This window comes from Eulemur rufifrons, chromosome 18, assembly GCF_041146395.1.
Source record: "Eulemur rufifrons isolate Redbay chromosome 18, OSU_ERuf_1, whole genome shotgun sequence".
Classification (NCBI taxonomy): Eukaryota; Metazoa; Chordata; class Mammalia; order Primates; family Lemuridae; genus Eulemur; species Eulemur rufifrons.
In genome coordinates, this window is record NC_091000.1 from 36,118,687 (window position 1) to 36,138,621 (window position 19,935).

Consider the following 19,935-nt stretch of genomic DNA (forward strand, 5'->3'; position numbering starts at 1 on the left):
AAAGAAAAGTCTTTTAATAAATGAAGACAATTCACACAAAGAAACAAAAGACAAGTATGAAACACTAAAATGAAAGGAGAAAATTACAAGAACCAACTTATTTATAACTTTAAATTTTTCTTTTCCCTCTCATAAAATTAAGTGATGCTTGCTAGCTATTTATTTTAGAGACAGGATCTCGCTCTGTTGTGCAGGCTGAAGTGCAGTGGCATGATCACAGCTCACTGCAGCCTCGAAGCCTTGGGCTCAGTGATCCTCCTGCCTTCAGGTTCTCAAGTAGCTGGGACTATAGGTGTGCATTACCACACCCAACTAATTTTTTCATTTTTTTAAAGAGATGGGGTCTTGCTATGTTGCCCAGGCTAGCCTTGAACTCCTGGGCTCAAGCAATCCTCCCACCTGAGTCACGGGGATTACAGGTGAGCCATCACAACTGGATCACATTTTTTTTAAGTATACTTTCACAGCAAAAAGTGATTAAGTTTAGTTTTACCCAGATTAAAACACTCCATGATTAATAACATTTATCCCATTTTATACAGGCAATACTAAAAACTTGAGTCGGACTGGTTCTTGGCCAAAAGTAGGCACAAGAGGCCTCTCCTTAAAGTAACTGTTTTCTTTCCAAAGAATTTAAGATCTGTTTAAAGCCATTAGTCACTAGAGTAAAGAAATACATAAACTAAACAAAACTATAGTCCTGTGTCAATAACAGGGATATGTTCTAAGAAATATATCATTAAGTGACTTCATCATTGTGTGAACATCATAGAGTGTACTTACACAAACCTAGATCATATAGCCTACTACACACCTAGACTACGTGGTATGGCCTATTTCTCCTAGGCTACAAACCTGAACAGCATGTTACTGTCCTGAGTACTGCAGGCAATTGTAACACAATGGTAAGGTATTTGTGTATCTAAACATGGAAAAGATACAGTAAAAATATGGTATACAAGATATAAAATGTGTAATGTAGCATTTACCATGAATGGTATAGGCCATTTACCATGAATGGACCTTGCAGGACTGGAAGTTGCTCTGCGTGAGTCAGAGAGTGACTGCTGAGTCAATGTGTAGGTCTAGGACATTACTGTACACTACTATAGATTTTATGAACCCTGTACACTTAGGCCACATTAAATTTATTTTTAAAATATTTTTCTTTCTTCAATGACAGGTTAACCTTAGCTTACTGTAACTTTTCTACTTCATAAACTTTTGAATTTTTTTAACTTTTTCACTCTTGTAACAACATTTAGCTTAAAACACAAACACATTGTACAACTGTACAAAAATATTTTCTTTCTTTATATTCTGATTCTATAAACTTTTTTCTATTTTTTAAATTTTTTATTTACTTTTTTACCTTTTAAACTTTTTTTGTGAAAACCTGAGAAACAAACACACACATTAGCCTAGGCCTACAACAGGGTCAGGATCATCCATATCACTGTCTTCCACATCCACATCTTGTCCCACTGGAAGGTCTTCAGGGGCAATAACAAGCATGGAGCTGTCATCCCTATGACAACAATGCCTTCTTCTGGAATACTTCCCGAAGGATTTGCCTGAGGGTCTTTTACAGTTTACTTTTTTTTGGTAAGTAGAAAGAATGTAACTCTAAAATAACAATAAAATGTAGAGTATAATATACATTTATAAATATATAAACCAGTAACAGTCATTTAATATCATTATCAAGTTTTATGTACTGTACATAATTGTACATGCTAGACTTTTATATGACTGGCAGCACAGTGGGTTTGTTGACACCAGCATCACCACAAACATGTGAGTAATGTGTTGTGCTATGACGGTACCCACAGATACAACATTACTAGGCAACAGGAATTTTTCAGCTTTCCTATAATCCCTGGGACCACCGTCACATATGTAGTTCATTGTTGACCAAAATGTCATTATGCATGCATGACTGTAAATATACATACACACATACACAAAATTTAAAGCCTACTTTGCATTTGTTCTATATAGGCTGAGTATAAAAATACTGATTTCAGATACTACATAAGAACAGTAGTTTATATTTCTTTAACATTCTCTGGACCATAACAAGTGCTCTCAGAAAGACAAAAAGGATTCTCCTTTGTAATAAAAGAAATGTATTAAGGAGTCATAAACTAGGGTACATATTTAATTTATTTAGAATCCCCCATCTCTGTGATGCTTTCTAAAGAGTACAGTATATTATGGGAAGGGGGAGGGGAAAATTTTATGAAAATTCACACAAAAAAATTCCCTGTACACTCGGAAAAGTGTTCAAAGTTTAGAGTGCATAGAGCTTATTCTAAAATACAGTTTTCCTGGAACTTTCCCACACAATGAAGATTCTGAGGTGAGGCTCATAAAACTGTAACAAAATGCACAGCCCAGGCTACTGTGATGAGGTGATCCCCAAATTATACTATGACTGATTGTGGCAAAGGTGCTTTAATGGACAGCTACTGAGCTATTTCACTGATGAGAGAAGACTGAGGCACTAAGTCACACACAGAGTAGCATGGTGCCAAATGACAACTGAACCAAACAGCTCTAAATAATGATGATATCGTTCTTCCTTCTTCTTGAGATAAGCGTTTAATGTGCACTGCCAAGTACTCAGCACTATGCATACATATATGGGAGATATGAACAAGTATAAAACCTTTCATCCCAACTGATAAGAGCTTACAATTTAGCAGCCAAAATAAAACACAAGAACCAATCTTTAACCAAAAATATGAGAGATATTATAGGATTATACATGATTAAATGTCTGTCCACATTTGGTACACCACATATTATTGCTCTTCTTCATATAGGCCACACACCCCCAAGGAAACAAAATAATTCATCGCACTTTTCCCTCAATGACACCATCTTTGTGTTTTTGCTTATGCCAATTCCTCTACCACTAATTCCTGCCATCCCAATCTCTATATGGCCAAATCTTATTTATTCAAGGTTGTAGTCAATGACATTTGTTCCATAAACTTCTCAGATACCCTCAGGTAGAAGTTGTCTCTCCTTTCACTATGTATATATCTCTCCTGCAGCACGTATTGCTTCCAACTTTGTATTCTAGTTATTTTGTAAATATATTATCTCTCATATTAGACAGTAACTTCTTTCACAATAGGATCTGTTCCCGATTCATCTAATCTTTCATAGTAACTAGAAAGTACTTAAACAGAAGATAGAAAGAACAAAAGGGAGGAGTAGAAAGGAATTTTAAGAAGAAGAAAGATAAAGATGGAAAGGGGAAGAAAAGAACTGGGCAACTGGAATGAGGCCTAGACACAGAATGATTGAGAATGACTGAGAGAGATCAACCAAGTGTCTGACCAATCAACAGAGAGATGGGAGACAGAGCAAGCACAGACAAAACAGATGCAGATTCACTGAGAGAGGAACAGACAGAGAAAAAGAGAAATAGGTTGGGGGAGGTAGAATGCAAATGGAACAGAATGGGTGGAGAATGTGGAGAGAAGGAGGTAATGGCTAAAAAAGAAAAAGAAATAGGCAGGCAGAGGGAGAGAGTTAGCCAGGCAGGCTACACCAGATACCCAGAGTCAACACCAATAGCCAGGGTGCAAGGTGGAGGCGATTGATTGATTAGTTGGAGGCTGAGGGAGGTGGGAGTGGAAAGAGTGACTTACTTAGAGAGATACCAAGAGAAAATTAAGTGCTATGAATGCATACAAACTGACATGGTCTGAGAACAAGAAAAATCATCGTATAGAGGTGATTTAGCTGTTAGATCCTGAAACATATAAAGGATTTGGATAAATACAAAGGATCACAGGAATAAACAAAATTGAAGATTTAACAAAACATGATAGATTTCAAAAGAACTGGAACCATACATCCAGAGTGGAGATTTATGTCAAGTAAAGTAGTGGAAGACGAGGCAAGAAATAATGTTTATCAAGCGGAACAATAAAAGATGAGGTGGAAATTATTTTATAAAAAATGTATTTGTGTTTCCAAGAAGGTTAGAACAAACTGTTTATGGAGGCGAGCAACATCATATGTTTTTAGCTTACTAAACCCATAGGAAAATGATACTTGGTGCTAAAGACTACTAGAAATATGCAAACTAGGAGTAATCTGGATGTGTACAAAGAACTACAAATGATGAAGAAAACGAAAAACTTAATAGAAAAGTAAGGTGAAAGACAAAATCATGCAAAATTAAGATGTCTAACAGTATCAAGGGTTAAAGGATGGAACATTACTTAGGACTTAGAAATTCTACTCCTAGTTATATTTGCTAAAGCAGTGCTTTTTCAAATTGAGGATAATTCAGCTGGCAGATCATGGAATCAACTAATTGGGGGCATATTAGAATTTTTTAAATGAAAAAGAATGGAAAACATTCGAGTGCATGACTATACCTAAAGTTTAATAAGGGTAAATATTGTCTCATGGAACCACTGTTTCGTGTGTGTGTGTGTGTGTGTGTGTGAACGTGTGAGTGCATGTGTATGTATACATACACACCCAGTCACAATAAATTTCATACCGTGGATCAGTTATAAGAAGTTTGAAAATCACAGCTCTATTGAAACCTTTGTCTTTGAGCACTTGAGTTATTCACAGCAGTAAAAATGAATGAAAAAAGATACATATTTACAATAAGAAAGAACTGGGAAACAAAAGGTTTGATGGAGAAAAAAATAAGTAAAAGAACAGTCCACACATCATAATGTCATTCTTATAAAATTTTTAAAAGGCAAAATTAGATAATATATTGCTTAAGAATGCATTTTTAAACTTTTTCTAAAGAAGGGAATTATAAACACAAAATTCAAAATAGTGACTACCTTTGGGGCAAGGAGGGATGGGTTAGATGGGGAGGACCACATAGCATGTTTTTAAATTGGGTAGCGTAGTTAGAATTCTTCCTTTATGATATTTCATAGCACATATGTTATGCAAATTATTTTAGATATAATTAACTCTTCATTTTAAAAGTTATATTTAAATAAAAACATGAAGTGACTGGGGCCTGAACTAGTGTGCTAGCAGTACAAATGAGAAGAAAAGGATGAATAGGATAATGTTAGAAGTGTAACCAAAGAAAATTCACTTGAGCATTTAATTCTACTTTCTATGATTTCAAGTAACTCTTAGCTTGAACAATATGCTCTGTGTGTGTGTGTGTGTGTGTGTGTGTGTGCATGCATCCACACACATACCCATTTACATATTTATATAAATATAAATATTATATAAATAAAAACTCACATTTGCCCTTCTTTCTAGCTTAGATATTGATGGTTGAAAAAAGTTTTTAAAACTGTCTGACCTTTGCAGCTAATAATTCCTATAAATCAGGATTCAAACCCAGAACTACCCTATCTCTGAAGTCCATGGTCTTTCATTACTTACACAATGGATTGATAACTGGATATAAATATTTAGTCCTAAATGTTTAAAAACTCAAAGCACTCGAGATAGTATTACCTAGCCCAACTCCTTTATTTTGTAGATAGGGAACTCAAAAAGACAAGGCCTAAATACCCTATGACTTTCTAAGGCAGCAGTTCTCAAACTTTTTGCTCTCAGGACCAAATAAGAAGAAGAGGAGTGCTATCACTGCACATTTTTGCAAATCTCTTTAATGTCTGGCTTCATAGAAGACAGTTGCTTTCTTATATTTCCTTTTCTTTTCAATATGTGTTGTTTTCTTATATTTGCTTTTCCTTTCAATATGTTGCATATATTGGTTTGGGTGAAGCACAAGAAGAAAATCCACCCTGATGTACAAGGGCTGTCTGGAAAGTATCCAGTCATGGATATAATGGATACATGGATACAAAGACTGGATACTTTCCAGACAGCCCTTGTAGATAGCAGTAGGAAAGGAAGACCTCACAGACTCATGATGGCCCCCTTCATGGGCTCCCAAGGTCTTCAGGCTACACTTTAACAATTATTACTCTAAAGGTTATATTCCTCTAGCCATTCTTCCTAAGGACCTGAAAAAACTAAGGTGAACTGACATACACTCATTAGAAAATCTGAAAAATGTTCTTTAAACTTGGCACCTCCCTAACCCTAGCATCCCCCCCAGATATCTCTGAAATCTACCTAAAATGTGTATGAGCCCCAAATTCAACCCTATTTTTCTCATAATCTTTTGTAAAGGGAAAATGGTATTAGTAGAAAATCAGTCCAGATTGCAGCAGCCCACTGCGTTAGATAGCAGAATAGCTGGGCATCAGAACAAACTAAAGCAAGTTAGACAAGGGGTAGTAAACAGTTCCTGTGAAGGGCCAAACAGTAAATATTTTAGGCTTTGGGGGCCATGTAGTTGCCAGAGCAACTACTCAACTTTATCTTTTTAGTGTGAAAGTAGCCATATATGATATATAAATGAACAAGAGAAGCTATGTTCCCATAAAATTTTATTTAGAGAAACAAATCAAGCCAGATTTGGCCCTTAGACCATGGTTGGCTAAACTGTGCTTTAGACTAAACTGATCAGCCTCAAAAATATACTGACTACAACAAAGCCATTTTATAAAATCAGATCTTTTTCTTATTTACCACTGGATTTTACTCAAACATATATTCATAGAGTGGTTCCTCCAACCTAAACTATCCTTATAAGCCCTTACAACAGAAGCACGCCTTTTGCTCACTGAGCAAAGAGAAGGCAGAATAATCCTTAGCTACGTTCAAATATCACCCCCACCCAAAAAAAAAAAAAAACAAAGGCTATTCAAACACCTAAAAATACGTAAATAGGAAATGGCAATACATTCTTAGAGAATAGCAAAATATTGTAGAATAATCATTTTGATAGTCAGTAAAACACTTAAATATGTACCAAATTTATCATTATTGTTCTTTATTCCTTCTAGTCAATTCATAATTATATAATATTCCTTGTGAATAAGGAAAGAGTTCTTAAACAAGATGCAAAAAGCAAAGACCATAAATGAAACTAAGAAATTTTGCTGCATTAATTATTTAAAATGTAAAATTTCCTGAGAAGGCACAAATATAAAATTCTAAAAATAAATATATAAGCCACAAATTGGCAGAAGATATTCATAATCAATACAGCTAGGCAAGAATTAAGAACAAGAATATATAAAGACCTCCCACAAAACATGAAAATGCAGATTAAGATTATGATGGTAAGACATTTAAAATTCATAAAATTGGCAAATTTCTAAACTCCAGCCATTCCAAGTGATTAGGTGATATGAAGCAATGAGTAAACACACTGCAGGTGAAAAGATAAACTGATACACTACTTTGGAAAAAATTTGCACTATCTTGTAAAGTTCAATATTTGTACCTTACAAGTCACCAATTCCACTTCTAGGAATATATACAGAGAAACTCTTGAATACACATGAGACATGTATAAAAATGCTCATTAACTGATAAATGGGTAGAGTCATGCTATGGAATACAATACAACTAAGAAAATGAACATAACTATATGGGTCGATGTAGATGAATTTCAAATAATAGTAACTAAAAATAGAAATTTGCAGAAAAATGCATTTAGTATGATAGCATTTACCTTAAGTCTAAACATGAAAAATACAATTCTTGATTGTTTAGAGTTATATATGTAGTAAAGATACACGGAAGACAGAAATGACAACACCATATTAAGGTTAGTAGGGTAGGGAGTAGGGGGTAGGGTGAAGAATGGCAGACAAAGCAATTGGGGATGAGAACCCATTTGCATAAACAATCATAGATACATTATTCTTTACACCTTTTTGTATGCCTAGAATATTTCATAAATTTTAAACAAAAGCTATACATAAATAACTTATACTGGCTTAAGTTTTTAAAAAAACAAAAACAAAAACAGGCCAGTAGATTCTTCCAAACCCATTTTTTAACTGGATGTAACATCAGCTAGTACCTTTCTGTTTACTTAACCACCTTACATTCTAAAACAACTTCTCATCTTTGAATATAGTGCGCCACCTTGTGTTCAAAAGCTTCTAACCACTAAAAAATTCAGAGATCCATTTCTGTGAACATGGCTTACTTCAAAACATAAATTCCTTCATGCTGTGGCATGAGGTTTAACTTTATTAAGTACATATAAAACTGACATTTGAAAATATTATTTTAATTATGAAGAAGTTGTGAATACTTTATATTTCTTTTGATTCCTTTTTCATTTTACTGTGCTTTCAGAGAATAACTTGGCTTTTTTTCTTGATTTTAACTATATGAATTTTTTCAAATGAGTAAAATTCAAAATGATAGATATTTAAAATGCTAAATTATACTTTCATAAAGAAACTTACCTTTGAATGTGTGATTGATAAGGTGTCTACCCACACACGCCAGCCACCCCACTCGTATTTGATTGCATGGTAAAGTAGGATTCTGAATATGGCATACACCATTTCTGTTATCTTTTGCTCATCTGAATTCTCAGGATTAAAATAGCAAAGAGAAAGCATCCACTCTTGCCACACAGAGCACTGTAATAAACTCCTGAAAATTATAAGATGGTAATGAATTACTGGAAAAATACTATCATCTGAAAGAATTCTAGAATATAAAGGGTCATAATAAAATAAACCACCAAAAACCCACATTTATGTATATATTCAAACAGTTCAACAATGTAGCACTAAAACCTTTAATTTATATGGAACATTATTTAACACACCCTTAATAAAAAAACATATGTGGAAAAGTCATTACGTAGTATTTTTAAGCAATTTTCCTAACACAAAATAGGCTTATACAATAGCATACTTGGACACTGTAAATAAATGCTTTCTGATCCAGCTTACCTCCTGTTTTCTCTACTGTTATTAAAAAGTTTAATCATGTCAGAAAGAAAGGCTCTGCGAACCTCCATGCTCTCTGGGCACTGGGGAGAATTTCGAAGTAGGGTCGCAATTACTTTTAGTATCTCTGTAAGATAGTTTATAAATAAGTAAAAACTAAATACAACAAAAAATTCATGATAGAAGGTCATCAATATATTGCAATTTCTTCAGTTTCCCTGAACAAATGTCTACTGAAAACATCGTCTTCTGTGTTATAAAGATATCATCTACAGAAAAGAACATAAATTCATTGGAAAGCATTTACAAACAAGAAAGAAATTTTATTTCATGATTTGAATGTGCAAAGTAAAGCTGAATTTTAAAAGGTTGAAATAAAACAATTGAGATTATAAATGAATTGAATGATGGTAAAAGTGGTAATTTTCTTTAACCTCTATGAAATAGTAAAGTTGATCTTAAAAACAAACAAATCAAAAACTCTATGACTGAAATCTCAGAAAAAGGGAATAAGTTCTCAGATTCCTCAACACAATTTATGGTATGCATATAGCCTTCCCTTTATCACAGTAAACTTTAAAAGCTGTGAAGATTTGTTTCCATAATTTTTGAAGTAAAATTAGAGACAAAAAACCCAAAGGAAATTAAAACATGTTCAATATCCCCATCCCCCCAGCAAATGTAAATAAAACTGCTACTATAATGGTCTTAGTATAAAGCCATCTAAATTTCCAGAACTTAGCTTAAAGAAAAAAATCCTTTGAAAATATGTACTTAATCCAGTATAAGAAACAGAAAACAGCTATACCTCTGAATTTGAAATTAAATAATATGTCAAATTTTCGCCCAATTAAAAATTAAAGAATTCTAAACCAGGCTTATGCCAAGGATATTGGGGACTCTGAAGCAATGAGTTCAAAATAGCAAAAATGAAGCTACCTTGTCATATACTTAATGATATTTTGGGAGCAATTTCTGACTTCCTCTAATGATAAATTGAAAAGTTCTCTACCTAAACAATGATTACAATGATGTTGATAATCATAATAATGAGATGATAATAACTGCCACTAATTTTGAAGATGTATTATTACAAGGCAGCAAAGAAAATACAGCTATTAATTCATTTAATCCTTACACAATGATAAGTAGATGCTAATATGCAATTGTAAACATAAGAAAACTAAGGCACAAAAATGAAGTAATAGGCAAAAAAAAAAACATAAAAAAAATGCTCAACATCTCTAATCATAAGGGAAATGCAAATCAAAACCACAATGAGATATCACTTAACTCCAGCGAGAACAGCTTTTATCAAAAAGTCCCCAAACAACAAATGCTGGCATTGATACGAAGAGATAGGAACATTCACACGCTGTTGGTGGAACTACAAACTAATACAATCTCTGTAGTATGATGATAACCTCAAAGAACTAAAAGTAGAACTGTCATCTGATCCAGCAAGCCCACTACTGCGTATTTACTCAAAGAAAAAAAAGACATTCTATAAAAAGACACCTGCACTCAAATGTTAACAGCAGCACAATTCACAATTGCAAAGATGCGGAAATAACCCACATGCCCATCAATCCATGAGTGGATTAATAAAATGCGGTATATGCATACCATGGAGTACTTCTCAGCCATAAAAATGGGAAACTATTACCTCTTGTATTAACCTGGAGACCATTCTTCTAAGTGAAGTATCACAAGAATGGAAAAACAAATATCACAGGTACTCACCATTAAATTGGAATTAATCAAGCAACACTTAAGTGCACATATGGAAATAACATTCATCAGAAATCAAGCAGGTGGTGGGGGGAGGTGGGGTTGGGTAAATGCACACCTAACAGGTACAATGCACACTATCTGGGTAATGGGCACACTTACATCTTTGAGTCAGATAGTACAAAAGCAATTCATGTAACCAAAAAAATGTTTGTACCTCTGTAATATTCTGAAATTTTAAAAAAATTAAGTAATACACCCAAAGTCACACAACTAGTATGACATATAATCAAGAGTTCAACCTAGGCAGTCTATATTTTTAATCACCATACTATGATACCTGTGTTTTCTGATCTAGTATATTCAGTATTAGATAAGGTAATTGCTATGGTTTAAATGTCTTCCCTCCAAAATTCAGGTGTTGCCAATGTGATGTTATTAAGAGGTGGGGTCTTTACAGGCTGATTAGGACAGGAGGGCTTCTCCCTCATTAACGGAATTAAGGTCCTTATAAAAGAGGCTTCACAAAACATTTGACTACCTATAGCTTGCCCGTCAGCCTTCCCTGGAAGCAGAGAGCAGCCCTTACCAGACCAAACACAGGGACCCTGATTTTGGACTTCCCAACCCCCAGAAATGTGACAAAATAAATTTCTATTCTTTATAAATTACAAAATCTCAATTATTCTTTTATAGCAGTGCAAAATAAACTGAGACAATAATATATTATAAAATTCTTATATAAGTCATCTTCCCTATAACCACATAACATATATATGTATATTAATATATATTTATAAATTCAATATTTTCTCTTCTTTTCACTCTCAAAATGACACCATTCTCTCCGAAAGCTGAGAAAAATTAAACTTAAAAGTCACATGTTTTTAAAATTAGCACTGAAGTAGAGCAACACACAAACACACCTCACTACACATAAAAAGTAAACTTTAAAACTCTACAAACTAGATATTTTAATGACATGATCTTAAAAAGTAAGATGAAAAAATGTACACTTTCTACAAGTGCTTAAAAATTCTAAATATCAAAATAAAAGACTGTTTAACAAGACTATGTTCAAAAAAAATAAAAACAAGATACTTTTCTATTCCAAACTTGGTATTCTTATATTGACAGTAGTTTAAGATAAAAGCTACCTCCACAGTTCAAGTAAATTAGCCTGACATCACTAAATAGTGCAATCAAAATTTTGCTGAAGTTCTGAACATACATTAAATCAAGAGCTTATGCATACAATTCAAAACCTTTATATAAGGCATTTCCACATAACTTAACATCACTTCAAGGTTATAGTCAACATAAAACAAAGAAAATTAGTATGATATCCTTACCATTAACTAAATATTCATCTACCAATCTGTTTCAACAATATCAACATTAGGTTTTTCACAGTGACTTTCTTTTTAAGTAGTAAAAGGTAGTTTTTGTTAAAGTATATAAAATACATACGAGGGTTTTGTATCTTTACTGAAGAATCAGGATCTGGATGCTGTTTATGTATCACCTGAGTACCAATCTGTTCTATAAGAATCTACAGAAGTAAAACAATACAAAACATTAGAAAGTCACTATATTAGCATTACTATTAATGAACTCTAAGTACAATATTAATCAAACAGTGCAATATTCTCATGCTAAATATTTAATACACATAAAATAACTTCAGTAGATGGCCTTGGTGGCTCATGCCTGTAATCTTAGCACTCTGGGAGGCCAAGACAGGAGGACTGATTGAGGCCAGGAGTTCAAGACCAGCCTAAGCAAAAGTGAGACCCCCGTCTCTATAAACAATAAAAAAATTAGGCAGGCATGCTGGCATGTGCCTGTATTCCCAGCTACTTGGGAGGCTGAGACAGGAGGATTACTTGAGCCCAGGAGTTTGTGGGTGCAGTGAGCTATGATGACATCACTGCACTCTAGCCCAGGTGACAGAGCTGGACTCTGTCTCAAAAAACACAAACAAAACAACTTCAGCATTATAACTCTATTTTTACTAAATTATAAAATCAGACATCAAATAATACAATGGAGGAAATACTTAAGTAGAAATAACTGGTTTACTAAATCACAGATTAATAACTGATTTCCAAAAATTCAGCCATATCTCCTTTATATAATTTCAAAACTGTACATTATAAATCTAAATGGTTTTATTTTATCTAGATACTGTCAACAAGCACTTTTATAGTAAATTCTAACTACATTCCTACCTCAAACAGAACATTATATGTGGTCATTGTGATTAAATTTGTCTGAAGCATGAGTCTTTCAGCTAGCAATGAAAACAATCCATGCCCAAGCATGACTTCAGCTTTCCTCCTGCAATTACACATAAAGAAATCATCAAATGCAGAGTTTTACTACACACAACTTAGTATGCATGCTGGACAAAGGAAACACAAAACTTTTCTTCACATTACAAGCAAATTCTGCCCAATTACTCTCCCAATTTTCTTCAATCTAAAACTTTTTAGTAGAGAAATGCTAACTACAATATAAGCAAAGCTAAAGTTTTTAAAAAACAAAATTGGCTATGTCACAGCACAGCAAAAACCTCCACCAAAATCTTCAGAGCAATTATTTATTTAACTAGTTGCTACTAACTGCCAGCACTGAGGCAGGCTCTACCGGGGATAATCATCTAAAGCACAATAAGTACTTAAATAGAAAAGCAATGTGGAGGAAAAGGTAGAAGAAATGTAAAATAATTTAAGAAAATAAATACTATGGAAAAATATATGCAAAAATAACCTTTCAATCATAAATTTAGAAACTGAAGGATCACAAACTTTAGTTCTACCCCTGGGGTCAGCAAACTTTTGCTGCAAATGGCTAGATAATAAATATTTTAGGATTTGTGGACCATACGATCTCTGTCACAACTCAACACTGCCCTTATATCATGAAAGCAGCCATGGATAATACACAAATATAATAAATTATTGTAGCTGTGTTCCAATAAAACTTTACAGGTGGCCAGCTGGATTCCTAAAAACTACAGTTTACCAACACTTGTTCTACCCCTCAAATTTTTAATTTTTATAATTAACTACTCCTAGGTAGAACAGGAATGTCTGCATTCAACTAAGAAAATACGCATGGGAGTTTCAGTTGTTAGGTGGGTATACAGCAGAATACACTACGTGACAACATTCAGGTTACTGTATCAGCTTTGCAGTACAGATAAAGTAAATAATGATGCAAGTCACCTGAAATGAAGTCTCCTTGGTATCTAGAATTCAATTTATCCAAACTAATTCTCATAATTAACACAAAATATATGAATAATTTATATAATTTTCATGTAAAACAAACCAAATATTCCCATTCAATTTTATTTTTAAAATATGTACTAATGAAATTAAGTTCATACAGCATTTTATGAATAAGAATAAAAGACAGACTACAGAGACCACAGAACAGAAATGTTATTCCAAGGGTTTATTAAAAATTAGTAAAATACAACAGTCCATTCTAGATTTCATGCGTACTCACTTTGGGGCCAGATGTTTTAAAAAATAGCCCATTGCCTTAAGAGCTTGCACTCTGATTCCTTCGCTTTTCGATGCCAGAAGTTTGTAGATAACACTGAATTAATAAAAATTAAAAACAAACCATTCTGAGTATAATTTTCAAAAATAAAGACTTAAGATATATATTATTTCATATTATTATAAACCTATTTCAGGTAAAAAAAAAAAATAAGTGAATTTAATGTGCATTTCTGATATCTGAAAACCTGCTTATCTCTGGCCAGAGATCCTTTTAATGAAAACTAAGAAATGAAAAGAAATTGCAATGCAGGAAATAAGGTGATTTTTCCATGCCTATAGTCATACGCAACTTATAATGACTTTGAGACACTATCTTTCCTCTGCTACAGGCTTATCAATGTCCTTTAGAGGTTACCAACTTTGTTTGTTATAGAAAACACAAAGAAAGCATTGTTTAGTGGTAGCACATATTTAAATTTGTAAATAATTATCACCATGAAAAATAAGAGAACAGGCTAGTAATTAATGACAGTCAGAAATAAGTACAAAAGTAAAAAGATTTAAAACCAAATGACCCCTAAAAATAAATTTCACATTCAATTATTTAAAATTATATAATAATCTAATTTAATTTTTAAAAAACCTCTAAGTGCCTTTTGATTTGAGTATAAGCAAAGTATAATGAAGGTGACAGTCTGGCTGGGTGAGGTGGCTCACCTCTGTAAACCTGGCACTTAGAAAGGCCAAGGAAGGAGGACTGCTTGAGGCCAGGAGTTTATGATCAGCATTAGCAACATGGGAAGACCCATCTCTACAAAAAAATACAAAACTCAGCCCAGCATGGTGGTGCACACCCCTAGTCCCAGCTACTCAAGAGGCCTAGGTGAGAGGATTGCTTAAGCCCAGGAGTTTGAAATTGCAGTGAATTATTATGATGCCACTACACTCTAGCCTGGGCAACACAGTGAGAACCTGTCTCTCCCTCCGCCACAAAAAAAAAAAAAAAAAAAAAAAAAACAATGAAAGCAATATTCAATTGATTCATTATATCATGCCCTTTCTCACAGACATTTAGAACAACAAGAATAGTCAGAAATTTTTACAATTACTCACAAAAATTAAGAATGTCAATATCCTCCTAGATCAAGATTTCAATATTTAATAACCAAGCAAAAGAATTTTAAGCAAAAAGGAAAGTTCTTCAACCTCTAGTGATTAACAGAAAAGAAACATATAAAAAAGTTTGATTCCTTTTAAAATATAAATTAAAAGCATCCACATCCATATCTCATTGTAATCTCATAAAATGAGACATCAGAAATTAGCATTTTAATTCAAATCTTAATATAAAAACTGTAACTGTCAATCATTAGGACAACACTAATATGTTTGTAAGTTTCTTTTCTTCAATTATTTACATTAGGCAAAATAAAAATTAAATTGTTTATAAAAGTAACACTAATATAAGTTTAATACTGGTTTAAAAAACACAATACATTAAGATATTTTAAAATACCAAAAATTGCTTGCTATAGCTTAAATTAACAAATATGTTTGGTTAAAATCACAATGATTTCATCAAAAGATAAACTCTAGATACCACTAAGTGCTTTCAAATAATGTTTTGTTAGGATTAATAAGAAAATTAAAATAACTTGAATTGCATCTATGTACCTAGTATTTACCCTCCAATAACTTTTTAAATGTTGAACATTTCTGACCAAAGCAGAATCTAATTAGTTTACCTGCTAAACATAAGTAGTAAATTTTGTAAAAGTTACATGGGCCTACTTTGCTTTTTAACCAAAGTTTAGTTCCTATTTAACTCAAAAAAATACTTCACACATTAGAGGGGGAAAAAAATCATGTAGTACTTCAATGAAATTTATATATTTTTCTAGTCAGAAAAAAATTTATAAACATATGTATGCTTCTCTATCTAGAAACAGAGAAAAGTATACGGAAGATAATAAAAGTAACCCATGAGAAACAATACTGAAATTTGGGAATACTTTCATGCAATCTGCTTTACTATGATTATATGTTTAAAGAAATGTATACAGATATTTCATATATACATTTTTTGAATTGGAATATACTTTGATGTACACACTACAACATTTTCAATGAAGAAAATATAATTCAGATAATAGGAACACTCAAAAGGATGATTTGAATGGTAACATTATTTCAATCTGTTCACAGAAATTAAAAATGATAAAAACTCATGAAAGCAGACTCCAAAAACTAAAAATTCACAACAATTTAAGCAAGGCATATGATAAGATTGACACTGAATCAGAAAACAAAATCACTTAGATCACTATCTTGCAGCACTTATAACATTACTGAACATACAAAGAACCAAGAAAATGAGATCATTACTCATAGGAAAAGACAATCAACAGATGATAATAAGATGAGCAAAATGCTCAAATTCTCACAAAGATTTTAAAGGAGCTCCAGAGAATAAAGGTAAACACAGTCGAACTGAAAAAGCCACAAAGAAATAATAAATGTTTGAGGTGATGGGGATGCTCATTACTTTGACTTGAACATTACACATTGTATACAAGTATTGATACATCACACTGTACCCATAAATATGTAAAATTATGTGTCAATTAGAAATAATTAAAAAGAAAAAGAGTTCTCATCAAAAAAGAAACTATAAAAATGAACCATATTGAAATTTTAGACTTGAAATGTACACTACCTGAAATAAAATTTGTATGAGCTGAGTTCAATATTGAAATAAAAAAGACAAAGTCCATGAACTTGAAGGTCAAGTTTATTATACGTATCAAGTTTCTGTATCAATACAGTCTGGAAAAAAAAATGAAACAAACTAAACAGAGGGCTAGGGAGTAACATAACCCTATCAGAAGATCTAATATTCACGTCTTTACAGACATAAAGTGAAAGGAGAAAGATATAAGTAAAGCCAAAAGAAAAAAAATGGAAAAAATAATGACCTAAAACTTCTCAAATTTTCTGATAATTACAAAGAAAACCACAATGAAACTACAGGGGGGAGCCAGGCATAGTGGTGTGTGCCTGTAGTTCCAGCTACTCAGGAGCCTGAGACAGTAGGATCAATTGAGCACAGAAGTTCAAGACCAGACTGGGCAACATAGCAAGAGCCCAACTCTTAAAAACAAACAACAGAAAATCATGAAAAGGAAAGTTAAAGAAAATGTCTTCAAAGAAAGTGCAGAAATCTAGCACATGTTTACAAAGAAAGATTTCAATGACCATAGATTTCTCATTAGGCCAGCCGACGGTAGCAAAACATTTTCAAGTGCTAAAAGAAAAGAACTACAAACACAGAATTCTACATGCAGAAAAAAAAAAAAAAAATCCTTGGGGAATAAGGGCCAAATAAAGACATTCTCAGAAGAAAAACTAAGAAAATTTGTTTCCAGCAAAATTGCTCAACAAGAAATGCTAAAGGAAGTTCTTCAGGAATGAAGGAAGAACAAAAGAAATTCTAAATACCTGGATAAAAGTAAAAGCTTTTTTTCCCTTAAATTCTTTAAACTATAAACAACCAGTGAAAGAAAAAATTATAACATTATCTGGAGGGGCTTACAGTATATGTAGATGTAATAAAGGACATCAGTGGAGGTTAAGGGATCAATAGAGTTGTGATAATTCTATATTTTATTTGAAGAGTTAAAATATTAACTCCATATAGACGGAGAAACTATATATGTTGAAATCGCTAGAGCAAGCACAAAAAAAATTACACAAAGAGATAAATCCAAAACCCAATCAGATAATTTTTAAAAAATATTTTAAAAATTCAGACTGGGCACGGTGGCTCACGCCTGTAATCCTAGCACTCTGGGAGGCCGAGGCAGGCAGATCGTTTGAGCTCAGGAGTTCAAGACCAGCCTGAGAAAGATGAGACCCCATCTCTACTAAAAATAGAAAGAAATTAGCTGGACAACTAAAAATATATAGAAAAAATTAGCCGGGCACGGTGGCGCATGCCTGTAGTCCCAGCTACTTGGGAGGCTGAGGCAGAAGGATTGCGTGAGCCCAGGAGTTTGAGGTTACTGTCAGCTAGGCTAACGCCATGGCACTCTAGTCCTGGCAACAGAGTGAGACTCTGTCAAAAAAAAAAAAAAAAAAAATGCAAATACAAAGAACACAGGGAAGGAGAAATGAGGAAAATGTTATACTAGGACAAACAGAAAACAAACAAATAATAAAATTGTTAATGAAAATAAAACTATATCAATAATTACATTAAACTTAAATGGTCTAAACACACTGAAAAGACTGTGTCAAACTGGATTAAAATAAATAAAACATGCACCTATACTGAGTGTATTATTCAAGGTTCTCTGCAGAAACAGAAGAGGATGAGTGGATTTAAAGAGAGACAGAGATTTATTTTAAGAAATTTGCTCATGCAATTATGGAGACTTTGGTAAATTTCAAATCTTCACGGTAGAAGATCTAGAGATCTAGATAGAGAAGAACTACAGTCCTGGTACAAAGGTAGTTTGCAGGAAAAATTCCTTCTTGCTTGGAGCATGTCAGTCTTTGTTTTATTAAGGCCTTCAACTGATTGGATGAAGACTACCCACATTATGGTTGGTAATATATTTTGCTCTAAGTCCACCAATTTAAATGTTAATCTCAATTAGCCAGACATGGTGGCATGCACCTGTATTCCCAGCTGCTAGGGAGGCTGAGGAAAGAGGATCTAGAGTTCAGGAGTTTGAGATTGCAGTAAGCTACAATGACACCACTGTACTCTAGCCAGGGCAACAGTGAGACTCCGTCTCAAAAAATCGAAATAAAAAAAATAAATACAACAATATAGGTAAATCTGAAAATAATTTGTGCTGAGTGAAAGAAGGCAAATAAAAATGCATGCTGTATGATTTCATTTATGCAAAATTCTAGAAAATCCAAATTAATCTCTAGCAACAATAAGGAGATCAGTGTCAGCCTGGGGATCAGTAGAAAGGAGGAATTACAAAGGGGCACGAGATTACTTCTGCCAATGACAGATGTGTCATTATCTTGTTTGTGGTGATGGTTTCACAGGTTTATACATATGTCAAAAGTTAACAAACTGCTCACTTTTAAACGTTCAGTTTATTGTGTGTTAATTATGCCACAATAAAGGGTTTTTTGTTTTTTTTTTGAGACAGAGTCTTGCTCTGTTGCTCAGGCTAGAGTGCTGTGGCATCAACCTCAACCTCCTGGACTCAAGTGATCCTCCTGCCTCAGCCTCTCGAGTAGGTAGAACTACAGGCACGCACCATCATGCCCGGCTAATTTTTCTATTTTTAGTAGAGACGAGGTCTCACTATTGCTCAGGCTGGCACAATAAAGCTATTAAAAATAAAAATGATACTGGCAAAACTTAGTGCAACCTACATCGAGTCAAATAATTTTGTACTCAAGGCCGGGCGCAGTGGCTCACGCCTGTTAATCCTAGCACTCTGGGAGGCCGAGGTGGGTGGATCGTTTGAGCTCAGGAGTTCGAGACCAGCCTGAGCAAGAGCGAGACCCCATCTCTACTAAAAATAGAAAGAAATTATATGGACAGCTAAAAATATATATAGAAAAAATTAGCCGGGCATGGTGGTGCATGCCTGTAGTCCCAGCTACTCGGGAGGCTGAGACAGGAGGATCGCTTGAGCCCAGGAGTTTGAGGTTGCTGTGAGCTAGGCTGACGCCACGGCACTCACTCTAGCCTGGGCAACAGAGTGAGACTCTGTCTCAAAAAAAAAAAAAAAAAAAAAAAAAAATTTTGTACTCAAGTAAATGTTAAGATAATGCATTACATACTCAAGATTTTAAAAAAAGAAATATAACCCAAAGTCCCATAGCTACACAGATGCACTTTGCTATAGTTTTTTTTTTTTCTT

The 19,935-nt window shown here is 33.6% G+C and overlaps 1 protein-coding gene across 2 annotated transcripts in view; it reads right to left on the bottom strand.

Moving 5' to 3' along the window:
- LRBA (LPS responsive beige-like anchor protein) overlaps positions 1 to 19,935 on the bottom strand; it is a 637,829-nt gene that overhangs the window by 509,040 nt on the left and 108,854 nt on the right. For both annotated transcript variants that reach the window (XM_069493475.1, XM_069493474.1), the window contains 5 exons: positions 14,043 to 14,135; positions 12,758 to 12,866; positions 11,997 to 12,078; positions 8,799 to 8,922; positions 8,301 to 8,493 (listed from right to left, as the gene is read on the bottom strand). In XM_069493475.1, the coding sequence (XP_069349576.1) occupies positions 8,301 to 8,493; positions 8,799 to 8,922; positions 11,997 to 12,078; positions 12,758 to 12,866; positions 14,043 to 14,135 (601 nt within the window). The remainder of the gene's footprint in view (positions 1 to 8,300; positions 8,494 to 8,798; positions 8,923 to 11,996; positions 12,079 to 12,757; positions 12,867 to 14,042; positions 14,136 to 19,935) is intronic.